At 35.5% G+C, this 18,698-nt stretch overlaps 1 protein-coding gene across 1 annotated transcript in view; it reads right to left on the bottom strand.

Moving 5' to 3' along the window:
• Window positions 1–6: 6 nt before the first annotated feature.
• The window catches only part of HSDL2 (hydroxysteroid dehydrogenase like 2), a 36,574-nt gene continuing 17,882 nt past the window's right edge, over window positions 7–18,698 (bottom strand). Inside the window, exons 7-11 of the mRNA XM_027839732.1 lie at window positions 10,352–10,546; window positions 9,156–9,230; window positions 6,855–7,007; window positions 6,267–6,395; window positions 7–664 (exon numbers count right to left, since the gene is read on the bottom strand). Coding sequence (XP_027695533.1) covers window positions 552–664; window positions 6,267–6,395; window positions 6,855–7,007; window positions 9,156–9,230; window positions 10,352–10,546 — 665 coding nt within the window. The 3' untranslated portion in view covers window positions 7–551. The remainder of the gene's footprint in view (window positions 665–6,266; window positions 6,396–6,854; window positions 7,008–9,155; window positions 9,231–10,351; window positions 10,547–18,698) is intronic.

The following is an 18,698-nucleotide window of genomic DNA, read 5'->3' as shown; positions in this document are numbered from 1 at the left end:
ACATTTAAATTGTTTTCTTGTAGATGTTTTGCACCAGACAAGAAAGCCAATAATAACAAAAAAAACCTCAGCACATTTTAAATTTCATTAGATGTTAACCTTACTGATGATCTTCTTAAAAATGTAACTATTTAAAAATCCAAAATATCAGCAAAGACTTTCATTAATCCCAGATTTTAAAAAGCCTTCAATTTTAACTAGCTTGCTTATAGTATCTGGAATAAAGCTATAAAGATATCCAATTCTGACTTCTGATCCTTAAGATAAAATATGATTTTATGCACTGCAAAACACCTAGTCCTAACAAAGAGAATTTCTCTGGCCTATACTTAGTGACAAATGAAAATTCAGCCAGCTGGTTTTAGATCCAGTATTTCTCTACCAGGAATATGTAAGAAACAATAGTACCCTATGGTTCCATTTAACTAAGCTAAAAATCAAATTTTCACTAAGACAAATGCAAAACAAAGTGAAAAGTAGTATTTTAAACAATGAAGTTTTTACTCTTTAAGGCCAAATGGTTTACATATGGAACAAGAACTCCATTCCTATTACAGTTTGGAGTTCATCTGATTCATCAACCTTTCCAACTTGATCGCTAGAGCCATATTACCTTTAATCTTCAACTTCCCTGACATGAATGCCATTGTTGGCTTTAGTTTTCCTAAACAGGAAAAAACAAAAAAATCAAATGGAAAAAATGCACATTATTTCACTTGTACATATGCTTACTAAAGCTATGATATTTGTTACTGAAATAATCTACTACAATTCTATAACTTTCTTTTTAGAGGTAGGTGCAGAGATGTTATCCTTCTTATTAATGCTTTTTACAACAGCACAGTGGGAAAATTCCCTACTCCTAGGACCAGAAGTTAACTAAGAATTATATAAAAGATAAAAACTAAGTGGAAACAAAAACTAGAGGGGAAAAGATCTATTCTGCATTTAAATAATCAAAACCTGAACACTAAGTAAGCACATTTAAAGTCACTGAAATAAATGGTGATAAAGAAGACATCACTTTTGTAGTTTATTTCAAAATATATCACAAATTTTAGTTTTAAACTTTAAATGAGATCAAATGAATGTACTATTAATAAAAAAAAAGTAATGTTATTTTGAGGGAATCACTATATATGGTCTGTGCATGATGCTATTTTTTTTATCTATCTACCTACTCACTCATCCATCAATTTAACAAGCATTTAAAAATAAATACCTACTGTGAGCCAGACAATTTACTAGGTGGTAGGGATACAAGAACAAAATAGTTTCTATATTCAAGGAGCTTAGATACTTTTTTTGGGGGGTGGGGGGAAAAGGGTTGTTGGAAGGAGGAAAATTGCATTAACAGTAAATATAAAATATATAGATATAGGCAGATACAAAGCAATTTCCAGGAGAAGGGCACAGCGAATTATTAGGGGAACAGTGGTGGGCTGCCTTCTGGAATGCTGCTTGAGTTTAGAAAGAAACTTGGGAGTTCTATGGAGGAGAGATGAAGAAAAAGTGCATTCCAGGTCTGGGGGGGCAGCAGTCTGGGCAAAAGACATACAGATAGCAGATGGGGTATTGTGAACAGGAAATCTCCAGCAGATTACTTTGACTGGAATGGAGAGTATATAAAGGAGAGCAATGTTCAGTAAGCCTAGAAAGGAGTCAACCACAACCTAGATTTTTGAAGGGCTGTAAAAGCCACAAAGAGCAGTCTCTATTTTATTTTATAGATAAGAGGAAGCCACTGGAGCTTTTTGAGCTGTGACATATTCCTATATGTAAAAATTACAAGCACTATATGAAGGGGATTACTGTTTAAATGCTACCACCACCACCAAAATACCAACTATATTTCACAAATACAGACACAAAGATGCTCTTCTTCCACCTCAACTTCTATTGCTGATCTGGACACAAGAAACAAAATAGTAGCTAGCCATACTAAATTATAACGTGCAGACTATCTAATTTGAACATAAAGAATGAGATTAGTAATGATTTTAACTATGATTATCAGAGACAAAGGAAAATGATGTACTAAACAACTGTAGTGTCAGATTTTTTTTTTCCTGTGCTAAGGTCAGGAGGACCTATATTTGTTAATCAAAACTTCATCCCTGAAATCTGACTTTCTCAAAAGCTTATTTATATTAATGTTTTGGGTTTCACAACTAAATATTAAGCACTATTTTTCATATACTCTGCAAAACAATTAAAATTTTAAGGATCTGACTTAAGAAATATGATTAAGAAATATACTAAACTTGTAAATCAGAAGATTTATTATAAAAGGAATTTTGCCTTTATATAAAGACTTACAGGGTTCCTTTAAATCCGAGGGTCTTAATTTGAGGTCTGTTAACTTGTTTTTTTTAAAAAAATATTTTGATATGTGTATTTCAAAATAATTGGTTTCATTGGTAATCATATGAATTTTATTTTATATATTTAAAAACATTCTTCTGAGAAAGGGTCCAAAGGCTTTATCAGACTTGCCGAAGGGATCTATGACCCCTCTTCCCTGAAAAGGTTAAGAACACCTCTTTAAATAACATGTAGTACATTCAAATTTTGGATTAAAGAGCAGAGTTCAAGTATCAGTTCTCTCTCCTACTAAATATGGGACTGTAGGCAAGTTAAAAAAAAATGGAGGTAATAATTTTTACAGTTCAATTTAGAGGGTTATTGTGAGGGAAATGCTTTGTAAACTACAAAGTGCTAGATTGGGAGGTCTTAACCTTTTTGACAGTTGGACCCCATTCTCAGAATAATGCTTTTAAATCAATAAAATAGGACTACAAAGGAAAACAATTATATTGAAATATAGTTATGAAAATATTTTAAAAATAATTTCACAGATCCCAAGTTAAGAACCCCTATATGAGGCACTATTAACTATTTTACAATGGACATAGAGGAACTAAAGCTAGGTAGTTCCTTGGATAGAGCAGTGGGTCTAGGGTCAGGAGGACCTGAGTTCAAATCCGACCTCAGGTACTTTCTAGCTGAGTGACCCTTGGGCAAATCACTTAACTTCTGCTTACTTTAATCATCTGGAGAAAGAAATGGCAAACCACTCTGTATCTTTGTCAAGAAAACCCCAAAGACAGTCTTAGGCATGCTATGATCCATGAGGTCACGAAGAGTCAGAGATGACTGAACAACAACAAATAGGGGAAATAGAGGAGAGAAGGTAATTTGGAAGACTATACCTTAGCAATCAAAAAGATAATCTAACTCTAAAGTTATAACGCATTTTCAATGGGAAAATGAGTCAATGTATAAATACTTGCTTTTAGTCTATACTTGCATCTAGTCTATAAAATGAGCTGGTTTTAAAAATAACTCAATGTATTGTGATTAAGTATACAGTAATAATATTCACTCTATCTATCCAAATTTCTATTCAATTAAAAAGCTTAAGGTTGTCTCCAGAAGTAACATTTTATCTTAGATGTTTTTTGCTAATTAAAAATTTACTGAAATTTGTCTTTTAAAGGATTTTTTATTAAAAAAACAGCATTTATGAGGTCATCTTACTTTATCTTGCAATGCCCTCTATTGACCAAAAGAGGCAATTCTACCTGGTGGAGTATTTCACCGTTTTCATTATAGAACCCTGATTAAATGCCTACCAAATTATTTACCAAGCAATTATTGAATGTCTACTATGTGCAAAGGCATTGTGCTAGGCAAAGAAGACAAAAAGACAAACACAGTCCATGCCTTCAAGGAGTTTTCCTTTTCCAGGGGAGGAAACAATTGATAGATAGATGTCAATACAAAATATATGCTAAGTAACCAGGACATAGAATGTGGTAATAGGTAATGTTTTCTTACCTCAAAATCAACCTTATAACCACATAAATAAAAGGAAGGACAGATGTAAAGGGAGAGAGAAAGAGAGAATGGGAAAAAAGAGAAGGAATCTTAATTCTATGGCAAAATCCTTAATTTGTCCATAAACTGTGTTAATCTTGTGCTATATTCAATGGCCCTTACTTGTCAGTCTAAAGGAACACATTTATAAGAGATATAAAAATAAAAATGGGCCCTCCATTAACAATTGATAAAAAAATGATCATATTTACAAAGTATGCCGTATATTCAGTTCACAAGGGCACATACTAAAAAAAGTGAGATGAAAGGAATGTCCTGATCTCTCTTAATTAGAAGTAGTCAAAAAACTTTTATTTTCAATACATATAAGTTACTTAAAAATGACATATTGATAGGATTTTAACTAACTTGCAAAAATTCATAATCAAGGGCATGTCAAAAAAAATCAGAGAAATTTCACAACTTTAGGAAAATTAAAGTTTTTAAAAAGATGAGAAAAATCATATACATTGGACCAAATATGTTTACAGGTTACAGCTGAAAAAGGAATCCTTATCTGATCAAATCAGAAATTTGTAGCTTTGGTCCAAAACCAAAACATATAGAATAGAAAAGAGATATGTGATCTTTAAATTATAAAGATGCAAACAGAATAAAGCTAAAGCTTCTGGTTATAATAAGTAATATTATAGAATTTATTTACTCCTAAAACCAACCTTTCTCCTAACTTCTCTATTGCTGTCAAGAATACCACTCTCAGGGGCAGCTAGGGGGCGCAGTGGATACAGCACCGGCCCTGAAGTCAGGTGGACCTGAGTTCAAATCCAGTCTCAGATCAAACACTTGACAAATTGTGTGACCCTGGGCAAGTCACTTAACCCCAATTGCCTTTAAAAAAGAAAAAAAGAATACCACTCTCTAGTCACTCAGGTTCAAAACATTGGGGTTATCCTTGACTTTTCATTCTCACTCACCTCTCATATTTAATCAGTTGCTAGGTCTTGTTCTCTATTACCCCCTCCCTAAAGATTTCTCACCACCATCTTTGCCTCTCCATTTACATCATCACAACCACCTTAGTTCAAGTCTTTATTACCTCTTAATCTGGGCCATTATACCAGCCTCCTAATTGGTCTCTTTGCCTCAAGTCTCTCCTTTCTTCTCTCTAATCCATCCTCCAAAAGCCCAGATGGTTTAGTTTCAGTGGCTCCCTACTGCCTCTAGGATAAATTTTACCGATTCTCATGATCTAGCTAAACTGGCCACATTTATTGTTCCTTGTAGAGGACAATCCATTCCCCATCTCTGCATTTTTGCACAAGTGAGAACCTTTCCAGGAATGCTCCCGCTCCTCATTTCTACCTCTTGGCATCCTTAGGTTCCTTCAAACCTCAGCTCAAATGTTACTTCCCATATGAAGCCTTTCCTGACTCCCTCAATTGAGAGTGATACCTCTGATTCTCAAAATTACTTTGAATTTATTTTCTAAATATATTCTATTTAGTTATCTGTGTATATGTTTACTGACAGTATAATTTAAGCTCCTTAAGGACAGGGGGTTTCATTTTTGTCCTCAGCATCTAGAGTTCAGTGATGTATACACAGGAGATGTTTGCTGAACTAAAATAAATGGAACTGGACCTGCCTATTACACTATTACTTTAATTAGTGTCTGAAATTGCCTGAGCCCTACTTGTAGCAGCACTCCATACAACTTGGAGACCCTTGCTCTTACATAAACACGTGGCTCTAGAGCATAGGACATAATTTACTTTTTCTGGTACGCCTCTAAATGGATTGTAGATTAAATCACCTCCTAAGAGACTTTTCTGTTGGTCCCAGATATAAATGGGTAGACTAGCAGAAGCAGCTCAGGAGTTTCAAAGAAAGACTGGCATTGTGGTGTTCTTTATCAAGAAGCAGCCATATCTGAATGTTCCCTAACAAATTCCTATTTCTCCATAAACAGTCCTGGGCTTAAGCTCAACATTTTTGTTGATCACATTGCTGTTGAAAACAGATAATTTCCACCTGGTTACCAGGAATGAATCAAGTGTAAGAATTCTTTTTAAGACTATAATTCTTTGTCTCCATTGCTCTGTTCCCCTGAATAATTGCTTGCTAGTAATATACAAAGAAAGTTGATTTCCAACTCACTCTACCCAGGTAGAGTTCAGGACTGAGGAAAATGGCTATAGCAATGGCAGCAGTAAGTATAGGAATAGGGATGATTCAGCAACTATTCTGCAATGTAAGGAGTTGCTCAAGATTCATGGGAACTCCCCAGATTTAAAAAGTTTTTATCTTTGATTACTAAGGAAGAGAGTAAGCATACACTTTAAAATAAGATTATATTCATACTAGCTTAAAACACATACACATATACACACATACAATACATGAGATGGACTTATTTGGGAACTCACCCGAAAACATTTTCACAAAATCACTTGTGGTCATAGTCATTACCACATCTACTGGTTCACTAGGCTGTCCAGATCCAGCATTCCCACCATTGTTTTTAAGATCAAGGTACCAAGTTCCACCATCTTCACCTATGCACAACATAAAATCAAAATTGTCTTCATCGAACTTGACAATGGACTAAAAAGAGATACAGGAGTTTAATATGTTAGAATATAGCTGCATAAATTGGCTTTTTCTTAACACTACTTATCAACAACATAATATCCTATTTAGAAGACTAAAAGTTACTTCTTTTTCTGTCCCCCAAAATTGGTTTGTGCCTTATAATTCAGTAGTTTACTTTGTATTCCCTAACTCTTAGAGGCAAAAGCCTAAACAACCTTGCTTGGAAATAGCAGGTCAAAGCAGTAAGGCTTCCTTTGAAAAATGAAGATATGTCAAGTGGGGTTTAAAAGTACCAGGCAATCTAAACATAATTAATTATCAAGGAGATTACTAATGTTCTTGACTTTCTTCCACTTAAAATAGTAGGTGTTCAATAAATATTTGCTAAATTGAATTCAAAAGTTAATAGAATTTATCCTTACCAGAGAGTTCAAACAGATAAACTGCCTGAGTAGCTTTCACAATATCTTCACTGAGAGCTGTGTTAAGAATTTTAAATGTTTCTTCAACTGCTCCAGCAGCTAATTTTGGTTGTTGTAGATACTGTTTCCAATCTTTTGCTGGTGGAGCTGCATCTGTTGGAAAGGTGGTAATTTTTGCACTTGAAATCTCAGCAACATAAGGCCAAACATTAAGCATTAGTTAAACAGGTACCTATCAAACACTGTATATCATGATGCAAACCTATATTTACAGTTTGACCAAAGCCTGTGACCTAATGTGCATTACTTAGCCCATCTAATGGACACTAGAAGATTAATAAAATGGTAACATCTAATAACTTTACATACCACCAGACTGTTCCATTTGAAGACATCAGCCACTCAGAGAATGATTAGAAATAGTTCTGAGATGCTTTTGTTTAATAGGTTCCCTATGATATCACCACCACCTATCAACTGGAGGAAACAACAAACTGCTTAAATTCAGTTTAATAATTCAACTCAACATTTATTAAGTGCCCAACTATGTTCTGGGAGATGCAAAGTTGAGATAAGATATAGCTCCCCTACCCACTCCCACCCCACACTGAGAGGCAGCAGGGCATAGTGGATAGAGGGCTGGCCTTGGAGTCTGGAAGAACTGGGTTCAAGTTCTGCCTCTGATACACACTAGTTGTGTGACTTAACCTCTCAGTTGGCCCCAGGAAACTGTCTAAGCCTAAAAAGTTGCAGAAGAGTTACCCATCGGTATCAGTGGGCAGGGTTTCCATGCTGAGAGTTCCTTACAGTGATGCAATGAATCACAGGTCTTGACCAAAAAGAGAAATAAAATTTACCCACTGGCATAAAAGTAGACTTGGCCTCCCAAAACAAACGAGAGCAATACCTGCTTTGCAAAGGGGGCTTCCTTTAATGGGTTGCAGGAGAAGGGGTAGGAGGATGGAAAGCTCTAAAATCAACACAGTCTTGAATGTATGAATAACAAATACTTCAATTAATAATAATTATAATTATAGCTGATATTTACAAAGTGCTTTAAGGTTTATGGAGCACTTACACTATCTCATTTGATTCTTACAACAACCCTGTGAGGTTAAGTGCTAAGAAAATTCCCATTTTATAGATGAAGAAAGTGAGGCTCAGAGAAGTTAAGTCATAGGATAACAGATTTAGAGCTGAAAGGGACCTTAATAACCAGCTAGTCCAACCCCCCTTCATGTTACAGATGAGGACCTGGGGCCCAGAGAGGTCCAATGCCCTGCCCAAGATCACAAAGCCAGCCAGCATCTGAGGCAGGATTTGAACCCAGCAGGTCTTGCTGACTCCAAGTCCTGCTCTCTATCCACTACACCACACTGCCTCTCAATTGTGTGTACACTGGACACCCTACAATTTCTGATGGCAAAAGCACTCATTACCTGAACGTTTACCCGGAAACTGGTTACTTGAAAGAACTTTCTCCTTCTGAATACCAGATGTCCAAGTTCTAACTAGGGAAGAAATCAGGAAAAACTAATATACTGGAAACTTGTTATAACTCTTCACTAGAGAGGAGAACTTAGCAGGGGGGATGGGGTCCCTCTAGGATCTATTTAGCTTTCTTTTTAAAATAAGTTACAATTAAATCTCATTATCAGGCTACTTTACCTAACCCGTCCCATGGTATTGACCCTGAAAACAGTGTTATAACAAGGCTCCAACACACTCTGATGTTACCCAATTCTTCTCCAAAATAAAGCAACATTTAAAGAGTCAATAATAGGAAGAAAAACAAAAGCTAATTGTGATGCTATAAAGAAGACTGTGTTTGTACCTCCCTTATGTACTTATCACGTGTATTTTCTATTGTGGTTATTTTCATACCTGTCATATCCTCCTACTAGACTGCAAGCTCCAAGAGGTAGGGACCTTATCTTGTCTCAACTTTGCATCTCCCCCAGAGCCTAGCACAGTGCTCAGCACATAGTAGGCATTTAATAGATGTTGAGTTGAATTGAACTGAATTTCCCAATAATTTTTTTTAAATGGCTGCAAGGATAATATTAAGGGTCTCTGACTTTTTTCTGTCTGCAGCCGGTAGGAGGAAAATAAAACCCTTCTTTACTTGGGAGACTGGGAGTGGGGTTTAAAGGATCCTAATTATTTACCCTATACTTTAACTTATCAAGAGCTTTCACAGCAGAAGCAGGTGTCATTTTTTGAGGGCAATTATTTTATTTTAGACTACATTTATATATTCCTATCATTACAAACCTACAAAAAGTAAAATCATCACCTTACCTTGTTGTTTTTCTACTTCCTTGGTAACCATTTGAGGGTATTCATCCAAAAAGAAATCTGGTAATAAAGGGTGGCCTAAAAAAGGTAATCCAAAACCAAATAGGTAAATAAATGAAAAGAATTCCATAAAAATTGAAGACATTGACCTTGTGTCCCATTCCTAGAGAGGCTTATTCTTGGCTAGTGGATATGATTAGAAATACAATGATAAACTAATTACCCAATAAGATGTTAATAAATATTGCTTAATGCATTATTTTTTCCTAGAAGCACCCTGCATTTAGCACAGCCTGGCATAAAGTAGGTGCTTAATAAATGCCTGTTGATTGACCAACCAACTGCTAAAGAGAATGTCTCAATGACCACAAAGTCTTAAAATCCAATTGATTGAACAGAATTATTAAGCATCTGATACATAAGGCACAGTGCCTCCTATATCTAAAAGGAGCTAAGGTGTAGAATTCTTAAGCAAGGCATGAGAATGGAGGATATAGATTAAGGCAGAGAGGTCTTCACAGGGATATGCAGATCACATGAGGTAGCAGACCATCATTCTGCCTGCCACAATAATCTTGTCCTTCCCCAACAATATAGTACATATGAGAGAGATTTTCAGAAAAGTTTCACAGACCTAAAAGGTTTGGAAAAAGCAGGTTTTCCAATATAAGACTTCTAAACAAAATCTCCATTTTAAAAATCTGAGACCAATTTGAAAAACTAGCCTTTATTTTTTATTTTGGATAATTTGAATTCTGATGTTTAGGCTGGAGAAGGGATGAATGAAGAGGGATATGACAGCTGTCTTCCAGTATTTGAGGGGCTGTCATGTGGTAGAATTGGATTTGTTCTATTTGGACCCAAAGGATTGACCTGGAACAATACATGGAAGTTGCAAAGGAGCAAATTTAAACTTGTCAGAAATAAATCTTTCTAATAACCACAGCCATTAAATAAATGAAATGGGCTATCTTGGAAGATGGTGGGTTCCTCCTCAATAGAGGTCTTCAAACAGAGATTGGAGAATTATTTGTTGTTTATACTACAGCAGGGATTTCTTTTGAGCATATGGTGGGCTAGATAACTATCAAGGCCTCTTCCAACTCTAAAATTCTAGGCTGATTCTAGTAATATAATCTGACTTTTAAAGCACTACAGATAGTATTCCCATCAACTTTTTAAAAAACATAAAACTTTACCTGGTTTAACTGCATAGATATCAAAATTTTTAATTCCTTCTTCCTTTAACAGATTTTCATCGATAATAAAATTGCCAGTAAAACTTTTTGGTTTACTGAATATGGAATATGCAGCATCGGCAATGATGTCAGCTTTTCTGCATTGGCTTTCAACACCGGATCCTCCTAGCATATCCATAGCAGCAGTATGTATGGCTGCAAGGCAGAAAAATATATACACACACCCCACACAAAATCAAGTCACACAAACAGAATGTAAGAGCTGGCCCATGCTCCCTCTCTGATTTTTAAATTCTAGTAAAAAAAAAAAGACAAAATTGTGTAATACAGTGATGGTTGATGGTACATATAATTTCAAATTTTTGTATTTTGCCATTTGTTAACATCAAGGAAGGATATATGCTTTAACTTTAGTAATGTGGAGCTAGAATAGTAATAAAATATACTTTTTTGAAAATATTTTACAAATAAGACTTCGCACTACTTCAGATAGGGTCTTTCTCCATACTAAACACCCACCCCTGTTCTTTCTCATCTTCAGTATCTAATTCTGATCTCCACCCTAAATAAAATCCAAAGGGTTTTTTCAGGACCATTTTAAAAAATTAACTTGAGATAATACCTAAAAGGGTTGATGGAAAAGGATACTTTAATATGTATGTTCAAAATTCCATTCTGAATATGAAAGATAGAGAAGAAGAGAACAGGACTGTCACTGAAAAGAGAAGAGATCAATGCTCTCAAATTTTGCTTTTACAGTAATTATTCAACTAGTACTGTAGGAGATACAAAAATAACAACCAACATTTATAACATGCTTTAAGGTTTGCAAATGTTATACATTGTGCTGAATCCTCACAACATCCCTGAAGGAAGTGGTGTAAGTACTATACCCAATTTTTTTTAAATACTCATTTTTATAGAAAAGGAATTAAGGTTTAGAAAGATTAAGGACATAAGGCTACTCTCTGCTAAGATGGCTGCTTGAACAGGAGGCAGGTAGGTCTCCCAGCTTACACAAACATACTTCAGTAAAACTCTGAAGTCCACAACAGATTAAAAGTGATTAAGAAATAAAATGATAACCTATGGTGACATCTTCTACACCAGAACGGCACAAAAAGTCACCCAAAAACAAAAGGAAAGGAAGGCCCCTTCAACACACAGAGTGCTAGTGCAACCAGTGACAACGTGTGTAGCTTGAAAGGTTTTGGGTAAAAGGCAACAAGAGTGCAAAGCTCTCCCAGGGAGCAGCAGTTGCCAAGTTGGCAGTGTGGTGCCTCATCACTCAGCTGGGACGATCCAGGTCCAGTAATCTGAGGTCCCTTACACACGCTCCTAAGATGCTACAGAAATTCCTTAGAGAGGGAGGGAAGGAAGGCAACCTGGGGAAGTAGAGGTCAGAGGACCCAGGACAAGCTTAGCAGGAATGACCTCACACCCAACAGTTCAGTGTGGGGCACAGCCCCAATTCAGTAACTAAAGTTGAAGAGATGAGTAAACCAAAGAAAATTCTAACCACTATCAAAAATTACTGCAATTCTAACTGCAAAGGAACTGCAAGCAAAGACTCAGAGAAAAAAAAAAAGGAATTTCCATAAGGACTGCATGAATACATAAATGGAATGAAGGAAGAGATTAAAAAATGAAATAAAAATTCTCAAGGAATGAACCAGAACAGGAATCAGTGGCTTAGAAGAGAAAGTGGTAAAACTTACCAAATAAATGGAATCCTTGAAGCCATTATAGACCAAAAAGAAATCAATTAATTGATTCCATGAGAATTATTAAAACAAAATCAAAAGATTGGGAAAAAAAAGAACAAAACATAAGGCACTTGATATAAAAAACTGACCTGGAAAACAGGACAAAGAGATAACTTAAGAATCTTTGAACTCCCTGAAAACCATATATATATTTTTAAAAGACCTGGATGCTCTATTTCAAGAAATCACAAATGAAAACTGCCCAGATCTACAAACATACTTCATTTTATTGCCCTTTTATTGAGCTTTGCAGATATTGTGTTTTTTGCAAATTGAAAGATTATGGCAACCCTGCATCAAGCATATCTATCGGCGCTATTTTTCCAACAGCATGTGCTCACATCATGTCCCTGTGTCATATTTTGGTAATTCTTGCAATATTTAAAACTTTTTCATTATTATCATATCTGTTATATCGATCTGCGATCTTTGATGTTACTATTCTAATTGTTTTGGGGCACCACAAATTATACCCATATAAGACAGTGAGCTCATAGAAAAATGCCATCTGTTCAGACTGCTCCACTGACGTACTGTTCCCCTATCTTTCTCCCACTCCTCAGGCTTCTCTATTCCTTGAGACACAACAATATTAAAGAATATTACATAAACTTAGTTGATAAAGCAGTAGCAGGGTTTGGGAGGATTGACTCCAATTTTGAAAGAAGCTCTACTGTGGGTAACATTTTACCCACTTTTTTTAACATTTTTTTAACATAATTTAACATATTTAACATAATTTTTAACATCTTTTTTAACATTTTACCTATCAAACAGCATTGTATGCTACAGAGAAATCTTTGGTGAAAGGAAAAGTCAATCAATGCAGAAAACTTCATTGCTGCTTATTTTAAGAAACAGCCACAGCCACTCTAGCCTTCAGCAACCACCACCCTTGTCCACTAGCCATCAACCAAGGCAAAAAGCCAACAAAAAGATTACATGATGGTTAGCAATTTTTTTTTAGCGATAAAGTATTTTTTAATTAAGGTATGTACATTTTTAAGACATAATACTATTGCACATTTAATAGACTCCAGTATAATGTAAACATAACTTTTATATGCACTGGGAAACCAAAAAATTTGTATGACTTGCATTATTGTGATATTGTCTTTGTTGAGGTAGTCTGGAACTGAACCCTCAATATCTCTGAGGTATACCTGTATTAGAACCAAAATGAAGAGATAGAAGGAATCCACTGATAATCTCCCAAAAGGAAAAGTACCAGGAATGTCAAAGCCAGAACACTCAAGTCAAACTAAAAATATTACATTCAGGAAGAAACAGTTCAAGTACCAATAATTAGTCAAGATCATTCTTTTAAAAACCAGAAGAGATCTTGGAATGTAATATTCTAAAAGGCAAAAGAGATATGTTTATAAGGAAGAATAACTTACCATGCTAAGTTGAGTATAATCCTTCAGGGGAAAAAAATACCTTTATTGGAAAAGAGGATTTTCAAGCATTTCTGATAAAAAGACATCAGAACTGAGTGAGAACTCTGACATATAAATACCAGAGTCAAGAGAAACCTAGGAAGGTAAATTTATCTGAGGCAACTAGAGGGAGCTATATGATGATATAGGCAGGAAAGAAACAAACGTCTCTTCAGAGCCTTATTTTCTTTAAAGGGTACTGATAGAGTTAGTAATAAGAGAGAAGTCCTGGGGTGGATTAGTTCTCTTCTAAGAGTTTTATGAAAAGGAAAGAAAAGGGAAGGTGTAAAAGAAGAAATAGACTACTATAGAGAGAAGGAAGAAGGGGGTAAAATTTTCTATTTTTCATAATTGGAATACTTGAGAGGAATATGGAAACATAGAGGAAGGGGTGAATGAACAGGCATCAGATGAATGTCACTTATTCGAAACTGATAAAAGGTGGTCACACACACACACACATGCATGCACAATTTGACACAGAAACAAGTAAGGATGGGGAAAAGGGGTTAAGAGGGCATCTATACCAAACATTTAAAGACCAACTAATTCCAATATTAAATAAATTATTTGGAATAAGAGTCAAAGAAGTGGTCCTACCAAACTCCTTTTATGAGACAAATGTTACTGATACCTAAACCAGGAAGAGTAAAAATAGAGAAAGAAAACTATGGGGCAGCTAGGTGGCACAGTGGATAGGGCACTGGTCCTGGAGTCAGGAGGACCTGAATTCAAATCTGGCCTCAGACACTTGACACTAGCTGTGTGACCCTGGGCAAGTCACTTAACCCCAATTGCCTAAAAAAGAAAAAAAAGAAATCAGACATAGAACATTTATACCATTTACCAATATAAGGTCAAAATGGATATGTGACCTAAATATAAAGAAAATTAGAAGAACATGGAACATATTACCTATCAAGACTGGTGGATAGGATAACAATTTATGAATAAACAAGAGATAGAGAGCATTGTGAGGTGTAGAATGTATAATTTCGATTACATTAAATTAAAAAGTTTTTGTACAAATAAAACCAATGTAGACCAGAAGGAAAGCAGAAAACTGGTGAAAAATTTTTATAGACCATTCTTCAGATAAATGTCTCGTATTTAAAATATATATATAGAACTTTGTCAAATCTATATAAGAAAACAAGTCATTCCCTAATTGATAAATGTCAAAGCATATGAACAGGCAGTTTTCTGATGAAAAAATCAAAACAATTTATAATCCTATGAAAAAAATACTCTAAATCATTAACGATTAGAGAAATGCAAATTAAAACAACCTTGACATATCATTTTACACCTATCAGATTGGTTAAAGAAGAGGAAAGTGACAAATGTTGGAGGGGATGTGGAAAAAATGGCGTACTAATTCACTGTTGGTGGAACTGCAAACTAATCCAACCATTTTGTAGCGCAAGCTAGAATTATGCCCAAAGCATTATTAAACTGTCTATACCCTTTGAACTAGGTCTGTTTCCCAAGATGATTAGAGAACAAGAAAAAGAATCCATATGTTCTAAAATATTTATAGCAGCTCTCCTTGCGGTGGCAAAGAACTGGAAATTTCAGGGATGCCCATCAATTGGGGAACAGCTAAACAAATCGTGGAATATAATCATGATGGAATATTACTGTGCTACAAGAAATGATGAGCTCATTGATTTTAGAAAACCACGGAAAGACTTGTATGAAATAATGAAGACTAAAATGATCAGAACCAAGAGAATGTTGCATACAGTAAAGCCATATTGTTTTAAGAACTTTGAGCAACCAAGTCATTTTGAGTATTATAAGTACTTAAATCAACTACAAAGGACCTATGAAGGAAGATGGTATCTGTTGCCAGAGAAAGAATTGATAAATAGATGATTATACATATATATACATATTTGTTTCTAATAGTAACTATCTCTAGGGTGGGATGGGGAAGAAGGGAAAAAAATGTAAAAAGTACACAGTAGAAAATAAAAAAATTTCATAGGAAGCAAAGAAAGCAGAGCAGCTTTAAAAATGATGTGTAGTACTTATATAATTTTTTAAAAAAAGCAAACAGTGTGAAATGTAAATTCATGGATTTACAGAAAATCTTCTTTATATGTTGTGCTATGTACATGGAAATATTCTTTTTTTTTGTCTTTATGTATTTAAGTTCAAATTGAATTAAAAAAAAAACCAGGGAATATAATACCAGGGAAGGAATAGTCATAAATGAAACAAACTTCCTGATCCTTGAGACGTTAAAATGGGAGGAGAAGAAGGAGAAAGAAAAGAACTGGAATCTAAGAATAGTGCTTCAGATTGCCTTTTAAACTACTGGGGAATAGCTGAACAAATTGTGGTATATGAATGTAACGGAATATTATTGAACTACAAGAAATGATGAAAAAGACAATTTCAGAAAATCCTAGGTAGTATAAGTAGAACCAGAAGAACAATTTATACAAGGACAACAATGTGGTAAAGAAAAACTATTCTGAAAGACTTAATTAAGAACTCTGATCAAAGCAAAGATCAACAATGTTTCCAGTAATCCTATAATCAATCAATTACCCACCTCTTGACAGAGAAATGATGGATATAAGGTTCAAAGGTATACACTTTTGGACATGGTCACTGCATGGATTAATTTTATTTTATTATAATTATTTGTTACAAAGATTTATATTTTTCCTTTCTTTCTCACAGTAGGGGTTAGCAATAATGGTGGCACGATAAAAAAAGGTCAATGCCCCATTAAAAAATTTCTACAGAAAAGAAGGTAATCTGTAGAATTTATTATAGTTTATTTTTTTTAAAGCAATTAGTGTGAAATGGAAAATCTCACAGAATCCTCTTTTTGTGGTTTACAATATATATGGAAATGTTTTTTTTTTTATTTTTTGTTTTTTAAGTTCAGAATAAGAAAAAGAAATGCGGAAGGTGACTTCAATAAAAGTACATTAAAACCAAAAATCTTTTTAAACCAAGATATTTGAAGTTCAATAATTCATCATCACCCCCTAATAAAGTATAGCAAGATTATCCTATAAATGCTTTATTTTATTCTGTATTGAGGGAGATTTCTTAAAATGGCTCCAAAAAAGAAGGGTATTGTCAAGTTTAAACTTTCAAAATGTTATTTGGAAAAGACATATTTCACAAAAAGACACTTGTGTGTAATCATGATCAAATAAGGAGCTGTGAGAGAAGCAGCCTTCAACAAAAGATTCTGCAGCATAGCTAAGCAAACAAGTTAAACCAGTTACAGAATTAGCTCTCAGCAAAAATGCTCATTAAAAGCACACATCAACAACTGTGCGCTTACTGATGATTTGTGGGATAGAAAATAAGAATTTGTGATAAAAGCCAATGAACCTTAGGGGTCATTAACTTAAAACATGAGACTTTTTAAAGAATACTTAGAGAAATGAGTTCAGATAGCTCTTTGGTCATTTCTGTTACAGCTTACAGATCTGGATTCAGTATGTCCTTTGTCAATCTAAATGAAGGCTTGACTTTATTTCCATGGATAAATCACAACAGTGAATCGATGAAGTAGGTGCAAATAGGAACAAATAAAAAAATTCAGAGTCTTAAAAAATAGACAACATTTTAGCCTGAGTCATATGACCTTTGCAGTCCTTGCTCACAGGTTGTTATATGTCCTACTGGATCTCCTCTTGGGGCACCATGTGGTGATCCTTTAGAATGCATTCAAGACCTAAAGATATATAGTCTCAAAGACTTTAAATTGGTTTAGTCTTCATACTTTCAGAACTCTCAGAGCCCCTAACATGGTTCCTATTCCCTAAATTCACTTTTGTGGATACTTACTCACATCTTCAGATCCGAGGCAGGCAACTCTTTCAACTATGAATATATAGTATGCTCTCTCCTGCTGCTGGGACATGGGAGTAATGAAAGTATCAAAGTGCCCCTCATTAGTTCTAGTTAAGGAAAAACTGGGTTCTATTAATTGTGCAGTTTCATTTGTATTTTGCTGCTACATTTAATACTCTGGGAGCGTGCCTACTAGATGGACTACTACTGATAGAGGATGGAAAAGACCAAAGTCTTTACTTCACTTGCAAATCAATCTTTTGTTAAAGCTCCTTCACCATATCGCTTTTAGACGTTACTTCAGTTTTTGAAACCTTCAGACTAGACCACTGGAAAATTTTCTGACTTAAGATACACATTAGGGAAACAGTTGAGTCTTCCACTTAGATAGAAATTAAGAATGTAAGATAGAATAGCAATGGAGACAAGTATTTTTTTGTACATCTACCGCCTTATGCAAATAATTTTCTTGATCCCAAGAAAAAAAATGAATCCCAGGAAACCTTGATAATGCTTAATTATCATGCTGCTTCATGAGTCCTGCTATATCTCTCTGAGGGCAAGGACTGTACATTCCATTTCTACCTCTAATAGTGCTCTCAGTAGGAGATGTCACTATAAATTAACGACAATGTATAATTAAAAAATTCCAGGGGGGTGGAGCCAAGATGGCAGAGGGAAAGCAGTGACTTGCTTGAGCTCTCCCCCCAAACCCCTCCAAATACCTATAAAAAATGGCTCTAAACAAATTCTAAAGCAGCAGAACCCACAAAGAGACAGAGTGAAACAAATTTCGAGCCGAAGACAGCCCGGATGGTTGATCGGAAAGGTATACTGTGCTGGGCGGGGAGAGGAGCGCAGTTCAGTGTGGGCACGCAGGCCGCAGCGACCCTGCAGCAGGCCTCAGAGGACTGAATCGCGGGCAGCTGTGGTGGTTTCCAGATTTCTCAACCCCTGAACGCCAAAGACAACTTAGGAGGTCAGTGGGAAAAGTCTGTGACTGCGATGAGAGAGGAACTAGGTCTCAGCCACCCCTGGGGCCGCGGCTGTTTCCTGAGCTCCCTGTCCACAGACTGAGGGGGAATCGAGTGGTGGATCAGAGGGGGATTGCAAGGATCTCTCTGCCAGTGTTGAGGCAAGAATCTCTTGCTTTTGCCCATGCTTGGATCTGGGTCACAGTTCTGAGGTGAGGTCCTGGAGCAAGGAGGAGTGCTGGTGTGGTGAAGCTTGTTGTGGCGGTGGAGAGAAAATAACTCGCCCCTTATCATAGCACCTTGGAAGAACTGAAAATTTTCAGGTCCCTAGAAGTATATC

This window comes from Vombatus ursinus, unplaced genomic scaffold (genome assembly GCF_900497805.2).
Source record: "Vombatus ursinus unplaced genomic scaffold, bare-nosed wombat genome assembly UNPS02014832.1, whole genome shotgun sequence".
NCBI classification, from domain to species: Eukaryota; Metazoa; Chordata; class Mammalia; order Diprotodontia; family Vombatidae; genus Vombatus; species Vombatus ursinus.
This window is presented reverse-complemented; position numbering and strand designations above follow the sequence as displayed.